The sequence below is a fragment of the Dama dama genome, chromosome 13 (genome assembly GCF_033118175.1).
Source record: "Dama dama isolate Ldn47 chromosome 13, ASM3311817v1, whole genome shotgun sequence".
Classification (NCBI taxonomy): Eukaryota; Metazoa; Chordata; class Mammalia; order Artiodactyla; family Cervidae; genus Dama; species Dama dama.
Window position 1 is genome coordinate 27,657,392 of NC_083693.1, and position 21,281 is coordinate 27,678,672.

At 47.3% G+C, this 21,281-nt stretch overlaps 1 protein-coding gene across 5 annotated transcripts in view; it reads right to left on the reverse strand.

Moving 5' to 3' along the window:
- NTRK3 (neurotrophic receptor tyrosine kinase 3) overlaps nucleotides 1-21,281 on the reverse strand; it is a 409,774-nt gene that overhangs the window by 156,752 nt on the left and 231,741 nt on the right. For all 5 annotated transcript variants that reach the window (XM_061158653.1, XM_061158655.1, XM_061158654.1 and 2 more), the window contains exon 13: nucleotides 9,187-9,375. In XM_061158653.1, the coding sequence (XP_061014636.1) occupies nucleotides 9,187-9,375 (189 nt within the window). The remainder of the gene's footprint in view (nucleotides 1-9,186; nucleotides 9,376-21,281) is intronic.

Genomic DNA, 21,281 nt, shown 5'->3' on the forward strand with positions numbered 1-21,281 from the left:
GGGGGGTGGTTAAGATCCAACAAGCAGAATAAAGGAGGAGATGCATCAGAACCGCCCACCCCCACATTGGTCCTATTCTCTCCAAGTCACACTGAGCTAAGCCTCCCTCCTAAACCAATGAGAGGGTGCAAACAACAGTCCCTCCTCCCCCGCTTTCCCCATAAGTCAGCCTCCTCTTTTCAGCTCCACTCCCAGAGGAGAAGCTCCTAGCCCAGCCCTGTAACCAGACACCCTTCCTTCCATCAGGCAAGTCCATCAGGGCTTCTGCTAGAGAAAAACCTAGAAAGCCATATTTTTCAGTAGCAGCAGCTGTGGCTGCTGTCTCTGCTTGGGATTCTGGGGTGGGGGCCTCCCAGACCAAGGAGCCCATTCTCCGTATTTCATCTCTAAGTCCATGACACCCATGGCTGGGAATAAACACCCATCATTACCCTGCGCTAAGCAAGGTGTGTTAGCACAGAAGGGGACAGAAATCTGTATCACACCGATGCACTATTAATCCTGCATTATGTTCACAGGCTCTGTGCTCCCCACAGCAGCGGCGAAATCAGTTCCTTTTTCAGAAAAGACAAGGCTGATTGGTCCAGAAGAGGAAGAAGGGACAAGCCGTTCCCTTCAGTCCTGATGAAGGAGCCATGGGTCCCAGTTAAAGGGACACAGTTCACAACTTTGGTCATCTCTGTGAATGTCCTCACCTTAGAGGCTGGTATGATAAGGGGGCTGCATTAAGCAATTGCCCTGAGGAAAGAGGGTGAGGACAGGACTTCTGAAGAGCTGCAGTGTAGCCAGAGAGGTAAGGAAGGGTGGGTCCTTCACCCTGTGCCAGGGCCCACATCAGAGTTGTTGTTCAGTCACTAAGTCATGTCTGGCTCTTTGCAACCTCATGGACTGTAGCCCACCAGGCTCCTCTGTCCATGGGATTCTCCAGGCAAGAATACTGGAGTGGGTTGCCATTTCCTTCTCCAGGGGATCTTCCAAGACCAGAGATCGAACCCACGTCTCTGGCATTGCAGGCGATTCTTTACCGCTGAGCCACCAGGGAAGCCCCCACGTCAGAGAACCCAACACTTAATAAAAGCTCAATGGATGTTTGTTGACTGGCTGAGGAATGAAGGAGAAACGGGCATTGGAGGGACCCAACATAGATGGGGTATTGAACCCCCAGTGAGAGAGACAGGCTGTGAGGAGGACTCCGGGCAGAGCTGCCAGGTCAGCCAGGGAGGCTGAGTGACAAGCCCAGGGAAGCAGGAAGTGGAGGCAACTAGCCAGGAGGGGCTGCAGGCTGAATGCACACCTATGGTTCAAAGGGCAGAGACTCAGGTGGAAAACAAGAGTCCTGAAGGCCTGAAAGAGAGGCTGGAAGGCCAGGGCCAGCTTAAAAATGACACGTGGGCAAAGAAAAGGAATTAGCAAAGTTTCAGAGAAAGCAAAAACAAAAGAAAAGGATTTGGATGCCTGAAGAGGTGAGGGTCACCAGGCATTCCAGGTGAGCACCATGGAGAATCACCGGGACAAATTGTTTTTTTTTTTTCCCCCCAAGAAATTTGACACTCATCTGATTCAAGTTGACATCTTTAAAAAACATTTTTTTTTTTTCATTTATGTTTGGCTGTGCTGGGTCTTGATTGCTGCTTCGGCTTCTCGCGAGTTGCAGGGAGCGGGGGCTGCTCCTGAGTTGTGGTGCACAGCCTTCTCGCCGCAGTGGCTTCTTCTGTTGCGGAGTACAGGCTCAGGAGTTGTAGTGCACAGGCTTAGTTGCTCCATGGCAGGGGGGATCATCCCGGAACAGGGACTGAATCTGTGTCTCCTGCCTTGGCAGGTGGATTTTTTGCCACTGAGCCACCGGGGAAGCCCTTGACAAACTGCTTTTGAGACGCTGTGATGGCGTGAGCATACTGATCAGGAAGTCAAGAGACGAGTTCTGTAGTCAAGGCAGCGACTGGCCTCACCAGTGACAAGTTGGAAGTGAAGTATGCTCCTTGTATATAGGTTAGGCAACTATTAAGTGAGAATTCTACAATCATCCGTTGCTGGTACAGTTTAGGGTGGAGAGAAGATACACAGATGCACACACATGTGTGTACACACACATACACAGACACATTCCAGAAAGCACACAAAATCGGCAGGTATACACTGACAAGTCCAAGAGACCCTGGGGCAGGAGGGGTCTTTGGTCCGTGGAGGCCAGTCTGATGATGAAATCAACAGAAGCTAACGTGCCTTGGTACAGCCACTTGGAAGACAGTTTAACCATTTCTTACAAAGTTAAACACCCTCTTACCATACGATCCAGAAATCATGCACCGAGGTATTTATGCAAGTGAGTGGAAAACTTATGTCCAAGCGAAACCTGTACACAAATCTTTATAGCAGCTTTATTCATAACTGCCCCAACTAGGAAGCAACCAAGATATTTACTGTGGGTTAAATGGGTTGAATTGTGTACTTCACCATCACCGTCCCCCCCCCCCGAAATACGTTGAATTCCTAAGCCCCCATACCTTACAGTGTGACCTTATTTGGAAACAGGATCATTGCAGGTATAATGAGTCAAGTCAAGATGACGTCATCCTGGGATAGGATGGACCGTTAATCTAGTATGGCTGGTGTTCTTATAAGACAACCTTGTGAAGACAGACACACGGGGAGGATGCCATGTGAGGACAGAGGGCTGGAGTGGTGAGGCTGTAAGCCAAGGGGTACCAGCAAACCACCAAGAGCTAGGAAGAGGGGAGGAAGATTCCCCTCCAGGTTGCAGAGGGAGCAGAGGTCTCTGAGACCTTGATTTTAGACTTCCAGCCTTCAGAAGTGTGAGATGATACATTTCTATTGTTTGAAAGCACCCAGTTTGTGCCGCTTTGTTACAGCAGCCCTTAGAGACTAATGCAATGTCCTTCAGTAGCTAAATAGATAAACTGTGTTACAGCCACAAGATGAGGAAGCATTCAGTGATTAAAAAAAAAAAAAAAGAAGTAAGCAATCAGGCCACAAAAAGACATAAAAGAACCTAAAATGTACAGGGCTAAGTGAAAGAAGTCAATCTGAAAAGGCTACATACTGTATGATCCCAACTATAATGATATTCTGGAAAAGGCAAAACTATGAAGACTGTAAAAAAAGACTAGTGGTTGCTAGGGGTTTGGCAGGGGAGATGAATCATGGACCACAGGAGAGTTTTAAGGCAGTGAACCCATTGTATGTGATACTTAAATGGTGGATACATGACAGGATGCTCTTGTAAAACCCATAGAATTGTATACAATGCAGAGAGTGAACCTGGCTGTAAACTACGGTTTAGTTAATGATAATGTATCAATATTTGTATTTTGATTGTAACAAATGCTACCACACTAATGCCAGATGTTTTTAATAGGGGAGATTTCCGGTGAGGGAAGTGCTGGGGGGTAGATGGAACTTTCTGCACTTCCTGCTTAATTTTTCTATAAACCCTAAACATGCTCTAAAAAAATGTTTAAAAGATTAAAAACTGACTTAAGCCCTGGGCCAAATATTGCCAAAGGCCACCACAGTCCTTTGGGAACTTGAGTTGGGGGAGAACTCAGGAAGAGGGATGAGTACCACCAGCCAGACCAAGGCTGGCCCAGCTTCATGACTGCAGGGAGCCGCAGCCAAGGTTCTTCCCAGAGAGCTGTCCTCATCCTGGAAACAGGGAGAAAAGCGGGTCTCCAAAAGAACCGCATTCCTCAAAAGCCAGCTTCCTTGAGCCCAAGAAGTGGAGAGTGAATGCTTGTGGACCACTGGACTCCCAGGCAACGTGATCTGATAGAGAAAGGATGGATCTTGGAGTCAGTAGGTCTGGCTTCTAATCTCAGGCTCTCACTTAACAGCCGTATGAACTGCAACAAGTCCTTTAAGCTCACTGAGCCTCAGCTACTTTATCGAGAAAATGAGTATAGCAGCCTCTCCCTTAGAGAGTGGGTGAAAGACTGCATGAGATAAAAAAGGGAAAGGCCAGCCCAAGGCTTGGTCCAGAGGAGGCTGCCAATGCCCATCAGTGACCTCTCTCTTGGTCTGTGACAGCAGCCTGCATCCTGGAATGAAGACATACTCACCAAGCATCATGACGCTTGGTTGGTATCTTCTCTGACCCTAGTTCCAGGCTATGTTTCCAGAGAAAATGAAGACTGATGACACAGAAGAGCTACATCCTTTGGAAAAAGTTCAAAGTTGGGTTTGGGAGACAGTACCCACCTCTTTGAGAAGTGACATGATGACTGAAGATTTGACTTAAAGTCATGCAAGACTATTGTGCATGGCTTTTCCTTTCCCAGGAGGGAAAGATCACGTTGCAATAGCATGGGTCCAGGAAGGTCTCACGGGAGGTTGGAAATGAGCCAGTGGTTGAGTGATGAATAGGTGCAGGAAGGAAGAAGAGGGAGGGAGGGAGGGAGGAGACGTGGGGAGAAGAGACGGGCATTTGAAGCAGGAATTACACTGTGGTAAGATTCGGAGACATGCAGTTGGAGGGAGACCTGGAAAAAAGTGTCCAGGGGTAAAGGCTGGTGAGTCATCAGCAGAAAGGACCAAGGTGAGGCCTTCACAAGGCCCCAGGCGGAACAGAGTGTTCCATCCTGTGTCTTGGACACCAGCCCCGGCGGCAATGAGCCCCTGAGTGTAGGGACCATGCGTGCCTTTTCCGCCATTGTTTCCAGAGCCAAAAAGAAGGCCTGACACAAACCCTCCATGAATATTTACTGAATAGATGAAAAGGAGAAAAGTCAGCACTCTGTGAATGACCATGATACTAATGAAGGGGAGAGACCCCAAAGGAATATGCTCGAGTCTTAGCAAGAGATGGAGGGTGGAGGGTTCAGGGATTCCTGGGGAAATGGAGCTATGCGGCAGGGAACATGAAGAGGTGCAGGGCCGAGCGGTGTCTAAAAGGACCAGGGTCGGGGAGAGTCCCTGACTGCAGGCCCACCAGGAGGGGCAGAGGGATGGAGAGGTGGGAGCACTGATGCTGGGAAGATGAGACAGAAACAACCTGGGAATAAAGGCAGACAGCCTGGCCTGGGCACAGAGAGCAGGAAACGAACCCATGTTAGCAACCCCAGCTGGCCCCTGCTCTCTCAACCAAGAGGCACAGCTGTCTTCTGAGAATAGGTTCGGGAAAAGGGGAGGAGCAGAGAACCCCAGGGCCTTCTCAGCAGAGCCAAGTAGCCTCCCAATCAACTGATGGGAATGAGCCAGAGCGTGATGCTAACACCGCTGCCCACAGTCCAACTCAGTACAGGCACCATGACTGCAGCCCAGAGCTGTCACAAAAGGAACAAAAGTCACCAACTGCCCAGTGTGGCTACAAAGAGCTTGAAACTTCTCCCCAGTGACCCATCTAGACCGGCCTATCGGTGTCTTATTCACAAGGTGAGCGTGCTAAGTCGCTCCAGTCATGTCCGACTCTTTGCAACCCCATGGACTGGAGCCTGCCGAGCTCCTCTGCCCAAGGGATTCTCCGGGGAAGAATACTGGAGTGGGTTTCCATTTCCTTCTCTGTCTTCTTCAGAAGGACCTAGCCCCAAATCAGCTGGGTGACAAGGAGGCAGACCGGTTTCCTGATGCTTTTGAGCATCAGTGGACTTTAAATAAAAGATGAGGGAGGCCTCAATAGACTGCAGATTCTGTATCCAAGCCCGAGTAGGAGCATCTTTATTCAGCTCTTCCAGAATCCCTGGAAAGGCCGAGTACATTCCAAATAAAGACAATGCCATATGCAGTGTGCTCGAGGACACAGGTGAGAGGCTGCGAGCATCTGATAACGAATGGTACTGGGTGATCCCTAAACATCCTAGCAGCTCCGACACACCATGAAAAATTCTATGGCCCGGATTGAAGACAGTGAGAAGCAGGAAGAAGAGCAGCATCTTGATCACTCCAGCCGGAGAGGTCCCCCCTGATTATGATAAACACGTGTGTAAAGAAAAGAAAAGCATTTTTGTGCTAAATCCATCACTGGGGGACTTGCGGAAATGAAGCCTGAAGTCAGGTAGCTGTGTGCCTATGATGTCTTCCCATGGTCCATATTGCTAAATGAGATGAGGAAGAGAATCAGACAGGAGAGGCCCCCCTGGGGGGCCCCTGAGATATGAGCATTTCTCTTTGCTCAATCCCCTGCTTCTTGCCATCACCCCCAAAGGAGTGACCCCAGCCCCGTCTGCAGCATCGTAAACGCCTGCTGCTTATTTATCCGCCCAGGCGCATGTGGTTTTAATTATTTATGATGGTGTCTCCTCGCACACGGGGATGTGTCTTGAGTCCCTTGCCTTTGACTGATGAAGGCTTTGTAATCAGAGACCTGCTGTTTCCCAGCCCGTAAACCTCAGCGAGGAGAGGGCCGGGTGCTCCCCTCCCCAACTGTGTGAGTCAGCCACAGACTCACAGAGGGAGGATTATCCAAATCCCGTTACAAGGCTCCTGTACATTGTTTGTCCTGCCACACGTGTTTTCTGAAAACAATTAAGAGCCGTCTGCTGTCTACTGACGGGACACAACATGCTGCTTCCCTGAAAAGGGCATCTCCCCTAAATATCGGAGGGTTTGGATGATCCGGAGTCAGTGAGGGATTCTACTCTGCGAGGTCTTGTTTGTTCTCTGCCCCCTCAAGTCTTGTCGCTAAACCTGCTTTCTTGCTGTCTCCGCTGACCCCGTCGCTTATACAGAGAAATGCTGTCAGAACCACAGAGAGGCTGGCTGCCTTGAGTCACAAACCCAAGGAGTTTCGGGGACGCTTCTCCGCTGCACCAGTTCCTAGGGCGACAGCTCCTTGGCTGGGGGCTGGGTCTTGACCTCAAAGGACATTCAGACCCCACAGGTCTCTCCACGGTGCCAACTTATTCCAACAACCTAGAAGAAGCTGCCTTCCCACATATCAGATTCTCCCCGTGTGGACACCGAGTCACTCCCCCTGGGATCAGGAGCCCACGTGACCCTCCTCTACCCTGAGACCCAGAGCTCCCACTAACAGGAACACAACCCATCCTCATTTTTCCTGGGTTCTGCCTTCACGAATTCATCTACTCGCTACAATTGATGTGTAACCCCATAAACCCACACGCACGGCACTTTCACAGTCATTCACAAGCATTTAAGGAGTGGTGACAAATTTGAGTCACCCACCCACATGCACGTTCCCAATTAAGGCTAAAAAGCCATGCTCTCTGCCTTCTTGTTGTGGCTCTTCTGCTGTAAACGAGTATCCTTCTCGTGGTTTATTCAATGCCACTTTCATTGCATATTTGTGTTTTCTGTGGACGAGTTTGCTGTTTAAAGCAGCCCCCAAGCAGAGTGCTGAATCGAGGTCTACCGTTTTCCATGAGTGTGAATGCTGTAATGTGCCGTATGGAGAAAACAGGTGTGTTTGATAAGCTTGGTCCAGGCATGAGTCATAGTGCTGTTGGTCACTATGAGCTCAATGTTAATGAATCAGTAATATGTACTAAAGTATCCTCAAACAGAAGCACACGCAATACAGGTTATGTCTTGATCAGCTGATAAAAAGGTTGTGACCAGAGGCTCACAAGGAACCTAACCCTGGATTTCCCCAGGAACAATGGTCCAGGGTTTGCTAATTTCATATTCATGGTGATTTTATAGGATCCTCGAAATAAGGCAAACCAGTTGCATATTCAACACAGTAGTGCCAAGCCTCTATTCAAGTACCAACATCACTCTAGTAAACTCAGCAATGCCAACCCCAGACTAAGCTCAGACTCACGCGAGCATCATGGAAGGACTTTCCTCATGGCCACACCCAGGTCAGTCGAGGATGGTCCTGATCTGAGGCGAAAGGTTTAAAGCCAAAGTAGAACCATTCTTGACACGGTCTTCCCCACTGTTTATCCGAAACACAGGTATCTCTCTTCCCTTGCCCAGCCCTGCTCTAGAACCCAAGTATCCTTCCTCTAACTGGTACTGATGGGGGAGTGTGACAAACACTGAGACAGATTCTAGAGGACTCTCAAGGTTGGGAGGCAAATGATGACCTTGTCCAGATTCAAGCTCCGTCCCTCCCACAGAGGCAATCCTCTCACTAAACACAGAGCCAGAAAAACAGAAGCGGAGGTGGATGAGGTGGCCGAATGCCTGCTCTGCTATCAGATGGACTAGTGGGAGAAGCAAGAGTTCTGTGAACTGCAAGAGTGCATCCCAAATACAGGGAGCTCCACCAGGGGGAGAGCAAGACCAGGGGCATTTCTTCCTGGGCTGACCTGGACTAGCTGACCGGATGAAGCGAACGGACTGGCAGAAGGCTGTGGGCAGGATAGGGGGACTCACAGCCTCCCTAAACCTTGGGTTTCCTGTCTGCAGATGAGGCCTTAACCTAACCCATCTCTTCTGTCCCTTCCAGCTCTAAGGCAGTCTCCAGGGCTCCCTCTCTGGACATCACTGACCACTTTGGGGGAGCAGGTGCAGTGGGAGTGGAGGGGTGTGCCCCGGGGTCACTGAGCCTAGATTTGAACCTGGGGACACAGCAAGGGGAACACCTGCCGGAGGGAGGGCAGAGCCGCCGAGGCTCCAGGGGCCAGGGGAGGCCCTCGCAGACTCAGCAGGAGTACAAAGGGAGGGCCTGAGCCACCGGGAGGTAAGAGGGTAGGAAGCAGGTGCCCTGAGCCCTCTGATCTCAAGGAGACATCTACGGTGAGGAGGGGAGGGGTCCGAGCACAGGGTCTCTGATCCGATTCTCAGACCGTACCCTTCGGGGCACTGGAGGGCAGCTGGAGAGATGTTTCCGTTCCAAAGGTACTCGCTGCCCTTCCCTCCCTTCCCCTCCCGGGGAGGCGTGGGTGGAGGGCCTGACGACCTTGGGGGCTGTAGTCTGGGCAAAGATTCCTACACACACAGGCCAGGTGTCTGCAGATACAACCAGCTGTGCCTGTGTCCCTGCCTTACTGGAAGCCCCTCTCCAGGTGGGGCTGGGCCTGCTGCCTCCAGGCTGATTCGCCTTCCCCTGCCCCGAGCCCGCTCCACCCAGGGGCCTCTGTCCCATGGCATCCCATTGCCCAGGCTGTTCATCGAGTTTTTAGACAAAGAGGGAGGGTCTCTTAGAGAGTGGGAAGTTAGCAGGTGGTAGGTCACCCCAGAATGCTCCAGAACCCCCGCCTCCATGGTCTATCGCCATGCCCCCCTCCAACCCCAGAAGGGACAAGAGTCTCCCACGGTACTCACATGTGTCTGGCTTGTGGCAGTTATGCCCCTGACGGAAGTACTGGGGATTCTCGATGACTGGGATCCGGGTCATACCGATGACCACCGTGTCTGGCCCGGCGTCCAGCGATGAGGGCGTGGTGATGCCATGGTTGATGTGATGCAGGGGGCTAGCCGAGTCCTCCTCACCACTGATGACAGCCACAGGACCTGCACACGCCAGGAGAGACACGGGACCCTGGTGAAGTCACATCCAGCCAGTGCCCAGCCCTGCCCACGGACCCTTCCATTATTTTCTCCCATCATATTTTCCATGGGAGCAAAATCCACTAAAAGGATATTCCTTAAATGCCCTAGATTCTGAATTGACAATAACCCCTTAATTCTCTCTCATGAGAGGGAGAAAACTCTACCCCACCACACCATGGAAACAGCTGCAAGAGTGAATCTAAATAATAATGACGTGATTATTTCCACTTTCTTCCCATCTAAATTAGTTCAAAATAATTAAAAGTTAAATTTCTTCACTTACGTAACAACAACAGGATGTTAAAAAATGACCCAGTGCTAGTATGCACCCTGTCCTTTGTCTCTTCAAGAGCTTTCAAAACTGCTGTCATTGTGGGGACTTCCCTGGTGGTCCAGCGGGACTAAGGCTCTGAGTTCCCAATGCAGGGAGCAAGAGTGCAATCCCTGGGCAGGGGACTGGATCTCATGAGCTGCAACTAAAGATCAACTGAACTGGCACAGCCAAATAAATGAATAAATCTTTTAAAAATAGACAGTAAAGCTATTGATGCTGGGTCCCACTCCCAAAGATTCTGACACAGTTGGCCTGGGAATGTGTCTTGGGCATTACGATTTAGAGTTTCCTTGGGAGTCCCACGTCCAGCTAAGTCCCTGGAGGCTAAGAACTGGACAAAGAATCTGCCTGTAATACGAGAGGCGGGGTTTAATCCCTGGGTTGTGAAGATCCCCTGGAGAAGTAAATGGCAACCCACTCCAGTATTCTTGTATGGAGAATTCCATGGACAGAGGAGCGTGGTAGGCTGCAGTCCATGGGGTCGTAAAGAGTTGGACACAAATGAGAGGCCAACACTTTCACTTGCTCTCGAGCCTCCCTGGCCCAAGACAGGCTTGTATCCTGTCTTGCATAAGTCCAAAGCAGGCTTGCATCTAACTTGGACCAGCTTTCACAAATGACCGCACTGAGGCTGGAACACTATTAGCCTATGTGCAGCTGAGACAGCAGTTCCATTCTTTTGTTGTTTTTTTAAATTTTTGGCTATGCTGGATCTTTGTTGCTGTGCACCAGTTTTCTCTAGCTGCTGTGAGCGGGGGCTACTCTCTAGTTGCGGTGCTCAGGCTTCTCAATGCACTGGCTTCTCTTGTTGCGGAGCACAGACTCTAGGCACATGGGCTTCAGTGGTTGTGGTGTACAGGTTTAGTTTCACCAACGGCATGTGGAATCTTCCCAGGCCAGTGATTGAACCTGTGTCCCCCACATTGGCAGAAGGACTCTTAACAACTGGACCACCAGACCGAAGTCCCATGTCCCACTCTTGAGAGCACTATATTTGCCCCAATGGCTTCAAAGGATACCATTTGCATCTTCACCAACCCCAGTGCCACCATTTTCTACCCCAAAGAAAAAGCCTAGGACCTAAGGTGATCTGTGAACACAAGTTGACAAAGATAATTAATGCTGCAATCTTGGTAGAGCAATGATTCTGTTTGCTGGTGCGATTCTCCCCTACATACAAATAAAACTCCTGTAAAGTGAATTAGCTGTGACTGTTTGTAGCTTTCTACAAGTGGCGTTTTAAATGGCTGCTTTGCAAGACACATGGTCCCAAGACAAAGCACCTGCCGTGATTTGGTTTTGCTGCTCGAACAATATTTCCACTGTAGAAATCCATTACATCTTACTGAAGTTTATGGGAAGAATATTTCCCATCAGATAGCAAGGTGAAGCACCAATGAGGCTGAACTAAATGCAAGATGGGTAAATGCAAACTGAGGACCCTGAATTCCACTCCATAAGCACAGACAGGCTTGTTATGATCTGTAACAAATGTCTGACTGTGCTTGGAGACCACTTGAAAAAGTCGCAGGAAGGGGTTGCCGAAATTCTTGCAGCCATCACGTGCCTCGCAGAAAGAGACCAGCTCCTGAAAAGACATTGTAAACGTTTTTGAAACACTTCGGAGTGATTTCCAGTTAAACATGGCTAGAACTCAGGTCTCTACCTCCTCTTCACATTAACATACAAAGGAATTAAATAAATATTGGTGCACAAAGAGGAAGAGGGGAAGCAAGAGGAAATGAGATATTTCAACAACGTCTGGGAAGATGAAAAAGCAAAGAAGCAAACCTTGCTTACAAAGAGGAGGAAGATATGGAAGAAAGGACCACAGGGTCTGTGGGAAGGTTAACACATAAATGAGAGCATGCATGCATACAAGTGGACACACACACAGACCAAGACACAAAATTATGAAATGCCAGAATCATAAAGATAAGGAGAAGACGCTAAGAGCTTCCAGGAGGGTGGGACAGGTCATATTTCCAAAAGAACTGGAATCAGAAAGATAGCAAAATTCTCCATAACAACCTTATATACTGTTACTCTAACTGAGCAAATTGCTTCAAAATTCTGATGGACAAATATTCAATCTAGAATTCTACACCTAAAAATGTATTCACCCAATGGAAGGGCAAAAGAGATGTATTTGCAGACATGGAAAAGTTTATCTTGCTCTTTCTTAGGAAGCAGTAGCAAGTGGAAGCTTCAGCAAAACAAAGCAGCAAAGGAAGAAATAGGGAGTCATGGATCCAGTTCACCAAAGACCAAGCAACAAAAGGCCCCCAGACCTCAGCTCCCCTGTTCTCAGCATTATAGGATGTGAGTTGTTATGGCAACATGGAGGAAGGACATCAGGGCAGGAAGAGTTTGGAGATAATAGAACACTGGACATTCAAACCAGCTTTCATCAACCATGGACAAAGCGAGTGGTCAATAAAATGTTTCAAAAGGCTGTGCTCTAAAACAGCATTGACTTTCTTGACATTATTTATTCTAGAATTTGAAAAGGGCTTAGGAAAGAGCCATAGGTAGAAGAGTCCTTCTACAGTTGGGTTTCCCAGGTGGCACTAGTGGTAAAGAATCCGCCTGCCAATGCACGAGATCCAGGTTCCATCCCTGGGTCGGGAAGATCCCCTGGAGAAGGGAATGGCAACCCACTCCAGTATTCTTGCCTGGGAAATCCCATGGACAGAGGAGCCTGGCAGGTTACTGTCCATGGGGTCACAAAAGGGTTGGACACAACTCAGCAATTAAATAACCACAATAAGCCATGGAAAGAGATGGCTGGGGTTGTTCACAAAGACTAGAGAGAAATAAAAGAATAAGGCAGGTTTCAGAGCTCTGGAGGACCAACTACTTAAAATACACACAAAGGAAAGGGAGCTGGAAAAGGGTGAGAAGAAATGCTCAGAAAAGTAGAAAAGAGTGAGAAAAGCCTACTGTCTTTGAAGTCAGTCTGTCTACTATTGAAGGAGAACTTCTAGAAGCTGAAGAGCATTATATACAGAGGACATGTAAGATGAAGAATGAAATCAAGTCACTGCATTTGACAACAAGAAAGTGGCCTTGATAGAGCAGTTTCCACAGAACAGGGGAAGAAAATGTAAAAAAGTCAAACAGAAAGGGAGACGATGGTAAATAGGAAAGAAAAGGTATGAAAGTTAAAGACTCAATCTAGAGATCTAACATATGATTAAAAGGAAGGAGACAGAGAGAGGAAGAGAAAGATGAAAGACTAGAAAAAAAAACTATAGAAAAAGTTGCTCAACATACTGTCTACTCAGTTCCCAAAATAATTAACACACACACACACAGTAGGCTGAGGAGCTAGAAAAATTACCATCGTCATCATCATTTTTATTATTGAATGGTTCTCATGTATCGGGCTCTAGAAAGCTCACTTCTTTATTTATACTGCCTCTGTGAGGTTGGTACCAATTTCTCCCCATTTTATAGACGGGAGCATGGAGGCATAGAGCAGTGATGTGCCCAAGGACACACACTAGCGAAAAAGTGGTGATGCTGAAATTCAACCCAATTATCTGGCCCCAGAGCCTGTGCACCATTCCATAGCACTGCCTCCTTGAAGGTACAGACTGAGAAAACAGATTTGTTCAAAGGGACATTTGATCAATTCTGCTTCATTCTCCTACCTATGAGCAGCTGCTTTCAGATGCAGGTCCCTGAGACCCTTTTTTAAAGACGTCCCTCTTGAACCTTGAGAATGGGGACCAGAGTGTGTCACCTCATTAGACTCACCCAGACAGATTACAGATAATTCATCATCTCCCCCTCTCCCCAGGGCTGTGAGCACTCTTATTCGACTTCACCCGCATCGGAAAGAGCACAGTGCTGTCAGTCGGCTGTCCAACCCTCAAGGCCCTCTTACTCACCTCTGCTTGGCCATAAACCACACTCCTTGACATATAAGCCAATCAAGAGTCCACAGACCCATCCCTTCCAAGGATGTGAGAGGCAAAGCCTGCAGCTTGCTCCCGCTTGCCTGCTCCCACTCCAGCGTTGCTTCCCAGTAGGGCTACAGCTGGTGCTGAGCTAGGTAAGTCCTCCTTGGAGAGGGCTGTTCTGTGTATGGCAGAATATGTGGCATCCTTGGACCTGGGCATGACAAGCCAGTCTCATGTTCATCCACTGTAATGAAGGGACCACTCTGGGAGCAGGTATTGCTAGTAGGGGAGGCCATGTATATGTAGGGGCAGGGAATATACTGGAACTGTCTGCATCTTCCCCTCTATTTTGCCATGAACCTCAAGCCACTCTTAAAAATAAATAACAAAATAAAGTTTAAATTAATGTTTTTAAAAGGCCAGTCTTGGAAATTCTCTGGTGGCCCAGTGGCTAAGAATCCACCTGTCAATGCAGGGGACATGGGTTCGATCCCTGATCTGGGAAGATCCCACGTGCCAAGGGCCAACTAAGCCCGTGCCCACAACTACGGAGCATTTCCTCTAGACCCTGTGCTCCACAACAAGAGAAGCCACTGCAAGGGGAGCCTGCACACCACAACTAGAGCATAGCCCCTGCTCACCGCGACCAGAGAAAGCCCATGTGCAGCGACAGCAAAGACCCAGCACAGCCAAAAACAAATAAACACAAATGTTTTTAAAAGCCAGCTTTCCCACGCAAGACATAACACATTTCCACATACCCCCTGGGGTGACAAAACTGCCCCAGATTGAGAACCGCTGATAGAGTTAACCAGCATCAACCATAAGAAACAATCTCCCTTCTGGAGTCTGGCCAATTTCCCTGTCACTCCCTTCATGGGGAAAACCACAGACCTGTGATCCCTCTGGGAAACAAATCATTTCCCCTTACCTGAATATCCCCAGAAAAAGAATCTATTAAGATATAAAGAAGGGACGGGTAATTCAAGAGACATCTCAGCTGCCTGGGGAGCTTTCTTCTCTTTTCTGAGCCCCAAGGCAGGTCAGGAGGAGTCAAGCTTGCTGTGTTCTGAGCTCTCAACACACACACACACATGCATACACGCACACACACACATGCACACACACACATGCACACACACACACACGCACGCGCACACACACGCGCACACACACACATGCGCGCACACACATGCACACACACGCACACACACACGCACACACATACACGCACGCGCACACACACGCACGCGCGCACACACGCACACATGCACACACACACACATGCACGCACGCACATGCACACACGCGCGCGCACACACACACATGCACACACACACACACACACACACAGACCATCTAGTATCTGCAATGGGTCTCTCTGCTGTCACTAGTCCATTCCCAACTACACAATTATTTTGGTATGCAGCACTAATAAACAAAAAGAAAGAAGCCGGCTTATAGTCTTTCTGGTAGGTTTAAGCTTTTGAGAGAGACCTGAGGGAAGACAGGACTGCTCAGACATTCCCCATCACATGATTCTCTTCCCAAATAGGTGCCTTTTTCTTTCCTTCGCACCAGGGATAGGTCTTGATCTTTCAACTACACTATAGTAGAACCAATGAATAATTAGAGAAAGCTTGATGACCCCAACAGGTGTCCAGCCCAGCAGGATGATCCAAACTGTCTTTCTCTTCCCCTCCCTGCTCTTGCAGGAAAACATAAGGGAGCAGATCCAAGAATGGCTCAGATTTTCACAAGTGGTGGATTCCAGTGTAAGGCTCAGTATCCCACAGAAAGCAAAGGCATCCCATGGGAACAGGAGAGGGAATTTCCCAGCAGTGCAGTAAGCGCCGACCCAGGTGGGCAGGGCCCCCATTGCAGGGGAGCTGGGGGCTGCAAGCCACACCAGGACTGGAAGTCATGGCAACTTCAGAAGCCTTGGCTTACTCAGGGTCCATCATACAAAATGTGAGGGGCGGGAGGAGGTGTATCACACACTCCAAAAGAGGAAAGGGCAGCAGCCACCCTGGTCATGCATCACCATGGAAATGTTCTGCCCATTTTGGATCAAGGGGAGGACCTCCTTGAAATCAGCTCTCCAGTGTCTCCTATCCTTGTCACTTAAATCCCCTTCTGTTCCACCAACCCCCTAACTTATAAGCATTAATAATTCTGAGATATTTGGCCCCAGGAACACCCAGCATTGACACTCCACTCTGGCCTTTGCCCAGTCAATGTGTGGAAGCGGAAATCTTCCATTTCCAAAGGAATGACTTAGAGTCCCAAGGATGTGGTTATAACAAAAGGGGAAAGGAAGGGAAAATTAACTTTTATCCAGTTAATCCTAGAGGAAATCAGCTCTGAATATTCACTGGAAAGACTGATAATGAAGCTGAAGTGCCAATACTCTGGACGCCCCCTCATGTGAAGAACCGACTCATTGGAAAAGACCCTGATGCTGGGAAAGATTGAGGGCAGGAAGAGAAGGGGACGACAGGTTATGAGTTGGATGGCATCACCAACTCAATGGACAGGAGTTTGAGCAAGCTCCAGGAGATAGTGAAGGACAGGGAAGCCTGGTATGCTGCAGTCCATGGGGTCGCAGAGTCAGACATGACTTAGCACCAAAGAGAAGCTGTAAAGTGCTTGCTTTAATTGAAATAGTAAAAATTCTTTACTTAGTAAGGAAAGAAAAAAATTGTAAGCTGAGATTGCTAAGATTCACAGTAAGGACCAATCTTCTATCAGTGAAATTGTGAAGAAGGAAAAAGGAATTCATGCTAGTTTTGCTGTCATACCTCACACTGAAGAAATTGTGACCACAGTGCATGGTAAGTGTAAGGCTAAGAAGGAAAAGGCATTAAATTTGTACAATAAGATATTTTGAGAGAGAAATCACACCCATGTGACTTTTATTAGAGTATATTATTATAATTGTTCTATCTTAATTATCAATGTCATCAATCTCTAATTTATAAATTAAACATTTATCATTGTTGTTGCTTAGTCACTAAGTCGTGTCTGACTTTTTTGTGACACCATGGACAGTAGCCCACCAGGCTCGTCTATCCATGGCATTTCCAAGGCAAGGATACTGGAGTGGGTTGCCATTTCCTCCTCCAGAGGATTTCCCCGACCCAGGGATTGAACCTGTGTCTCCTGCATTGCAGGCAGACTCTTTACCACTGAGCCACTTGAAAAGGCCAAACTTTATCACAGGTATGTATATGTAGGGAAAACATAATACGTATAAAGTTTGGTACTATCTTCACTTCCAGGTATCCAGTGGGAGTTTCATAATGCATCCGCCATGGATACAAGGTGGGGGCAGCCACTATACATTCATAGGAAATGAAAACATTATGTCAAAGAGATAGCTGCCCCCTCATGTTCAGAGTAGCATTACTTACAATAGACCAGATAAGGAAATAACCTGTCTACTGACAAATGGATAAAGTTTATATATATATATATATATATATATATATATATATATATATATATATATATATGGAGCTCCCCAGGTGGCTCAGTGGTAAAGAATTCATCTGCCAAGCAGGAGACCTAGGTTCGACCCCTGGCTTGGGTGTCTGCCTTGGAGAAGAAAATGGCAACCTATTTCAGTATTCTTGCCTGGAAAATGCCATGGACAGAGGGGCCTGGTGGATTACAGTCCATGGGGTTGCAAAAGAGTTGGGCATGACTTAGCAACTAAACAACAATACAGATATATACATAAACATATATATATGTGTATCTATGTATATGTATACACACACCCTATATACCCAGTGAAGTATATGTATATATACATATATATGTATATATACATACATATAAAGGAATTGGTGTATATCAAACAGTTTTGATAGACATATCAAATGGAATATTATTTAGCCATTAAAAATGAGGAAATCCTGTTGTTTGTGACAACATGAATGGACCTTAGGGGCATTATGCTAAGTGAAATAAGGCAGAAAAAGACAAATACCATAAGATTGCACTTATGGCAGAAAGTGTAGGGGAACTAAAAAGCCTCTTGATGAAAGTGAAAGAGGAGAGTGAAAAAGTTGGCTTAAAGCTCAACATTCAGAAAACTAAGATCATGGCATCTGGTCCCATCACTTCATGGGAAATAGATGGGGAAACAGTGGAAACAGTGTCAGACTTTATTTTGGGGGGCTCCAAAATCACTGCAGATGGTGATTGCAGCCATGAAATTAAAAGACGCTTATTCCTTGGAAGGAAAGTTATGACCAAACTAGACAGCATATTAAAAAGCAGAGACATTACTTTGCCAACAAAGGTCCATCTAGTCAAGCCTATGGTTTTTCCAGTGGTCATGTATGGATGTGAGAGTTGGAATGTGAAGAAAGCTGAGCGCTGAAGAATTGATGCTTTTGAACTGTGGTGTTGGAGAAGACTCTGAGAGTCCCTTGGACTGCAAGGAGATCCAACCAATCCATCCTAAAGATCAGTCCTGGGTGTTCATTGGACAAACTGATGCTGAAGCTGAAACTCCAGTACTTTGGCCACCTCATTCGAAGTGTTGACTCATTGGAAAAGACCCTGATGCTGGGAGGGATTGGGGGCAGGAGGAGAAGGGGTCGACAGAGGATGAGATGGTTGGATGGCATCACCGACTCGATGGGCACGAGTTGAGTAGACTCCGGGAGTTGGTGATGGACAGGGAGGCCTGGCGTGCTGCGGTTCATGGGGTCGAAAAGAGTCGGACACGACTGAGCGACTGAGCTGAACTGAAATGTGAAATCTTAAATGAACAAATAAAAAGAAGTTCCAGGGATGTAATGTACATCATGGTGACTTCAGTTAACAATAGTGGACTGTTTATTTGAAAGTTGCTAAGAGAGTATATCTTAAAAGTTCTCATTACAATAAATTTCTCACTATGTGTGGTGATGGATGTTATCGTTCCACAATATACATGGGTACTGAGTCACTATGCTGGGCACCTGAAACTAATATAATAACACAACGTCACATGTCAATTACATCACAATTAAAAAAAAAAAAAAAAAACTGTGTGTGATCTGCCACATTGTCTTTTTCCTGCCTTGGCAATTGTTGAAGCATGAGGCGGAGCCCCAGGCAAGCTCCATCCTGAGTGAAACTGACAAAGAGCTGAGGTCTCCAGCCAACACCTGGTGCACGTGTGGCATAAGTGAGAAATACAGCTTTGATGTTTTAAGTCATCGAGGCTGGCAGAGGTGATGTTTGTTATCACAGGATAACCCGAGTCATGCTGACTCATACAGGAATGAAGTCAGCTCGCATTTAACAATGTTACTTTAATCCTTTGCTTCAGGCAGTGAGCATGCTTCACAACATCCTCAACAAATCTTTACAAAATTGCCTTATGCGAAGGATGGGCTTATTGTCCTCAATGATGTGATTCATCTTAAAATGCCTCTTCCCAATTCTCTGTCCCCAAATTAAACTCTAACTAATCTAGTTCCACAAACAGCCAGATCATGGCCTCTTCTGTTGAAAAAAACTCTGCCCTACCTCAATCTGACTTGGGAAGTATAAGAAAACAAACCAGGATGGGTCTCATGGTTTTTTAATGTGTCAGAATGAGGCAAACAAGCCAACCTTCGGATTAAGGAAAAGATTTTTTAAAAACTTCAGCCTTTTTCTACTGATAAAAATCAAACAATGACGTGTCCCTGATGGGTAAGAGCTCTGCATCAACAAATCTGGGAGCAGAACTCATAAAATGGAATCAGTGAAAGCACAACAAACACAATTAAAAACCCAGCCATGCTCAGAGAGGGATTCCATTTACTGTTTCATAAAGAGAGCTGAGCCCTTGGAGGCAAACAAAAGAAAATCAGTTTCTTAATTTTTATTGGCAAGGGTGGGTCAGAGGCCAAATGAACACAGGCTGAGCCCAAGAGCATACCTAAGGACAAGTCACCTGCTGTCTGTTCCAGGACCGGCTCCTCTGGTCCCTCCCCTCTCTGCCTGCTCTAGCTTCCTGACAGTCTTCACCACTGTGACCTCTGGGGCTCGCTGGGTCCTGCAGGTTGCCCAACAAGGCGTGCCCTCCTCACTTCTGTGCTCCTCTGCCTGAATCATTTCCCAAAAGATAAGCTTTATTCTCTGGCTTCAATTCCCTCCCAGCCTCTTACAGGAGCCAAAGACTTTGTTCATGTCTGGTAGCATTCATAGCTTGGAGGCATTGCTTGGTGATTGAAAATGATGCTGGTGAACAGCCATCCGGAGAATGCACATGTAAGGGAAAGGAAGGCAGGACTGGGTCTCTCTGAACACTTGATTTTCCTTATCTCAGTTAATCATCACAACAGCCCTGAGGGTAGATCCTGTTATCCCTGTAAGGCAGTGGAGGAAATTGAAGCTCAAGGATTCATCATTTGCCCAAGGTCACATGGTTAATCAACAGTAGACCGACTTAGGTCTATCTGACTTCTAAGTTTGGGCTCATTTCACTGCATCATGCTGCCTGACCCTCCAGCATTGTTTTTCTGACACTGGAAAAAGTTATAATGGGTCAATCACAGCTCCTTCCCAATCTTTATTCCCTTGTAACTCATTTGTAGGGAACTGGCTTCTCTGAGGAGGGGAGCTCACAACATCTCTAAGGAACTTCAGACCCACAACCCATGCACCCAGTTGTAGCTAGCAAAGGTAACCTGGAGTTCATAGACAGAGTGGCAGGGAGCAAGGGGCCTGAGAAGGTGGAAACAGGCAGCCTGGAAGAAAGGCAATTGTCATCATCTGTCTCCAAAGACTCTTTATATAGACAGTATTTCAGAACATTCCAGGCATGAACAGAAAGTGAGTAATCACCTTCCTATTGCATATATAAGCCGACTGAAGTACAAAATGCTGGTGTTTTTGTCCAAGGCCCTATAAAGAGATCATAGCTCAAGTCTCAACTTTCCTAAATTTAGCATTAGTCAATATTACCCCAAAGTAGAGGCATTTAGTTCCTCTAAAGACTTATCCATAGATTTCCATGCATATAGCTGATTCCCTCTGCGATACAGCAGAAACCAACACAACATGGTAAAACAACTATACTCCAAAGAAAATTAATTGGAAAAAAAAAGAATTAAGCAGAGATTTTCCCCATCCTTTTGGGGGCCCTGGGTGAAGAGAGGGAAACATCATTTCTGAGCTTCCTATGCTCTGTGGTCCTGCCGTGTTGGATCAACAATGTCTCCATGCCCTTCACCCACTAGCTCAGGTCTGAGTTTTCACTAACGTAACTGTATTGCATGATCAGATTCCAACACTAAGACCAAGGGAAGGAGAGCCCAGATTCCTGAGGGCTAAGCCTGGATGCCTCTAACTTCACCTAGTTCACAAAAGGGAAACAATATCTAAAGCCTCACTGGTTGACCTGTGGATGGTTTCAGCGTGAGGTTCTTTAAATTAAAGAGAGGCATGACTAGGTGGAGGGCTTCCCTGGTGACTCAGGGGTGAAGAGCCCGCTTGCCAGGGAAGGAGAAGCGGGCTTGATCTCTGGGTTGGGCAGATTTCCTGAAGAAGGAAACGGCCACCCACTTCTGTATCCTTGCCTACAGAAATCCCATGGACAGAGGAGCCTGGTGGGCTACAGTCCATGGGGTCGCAAA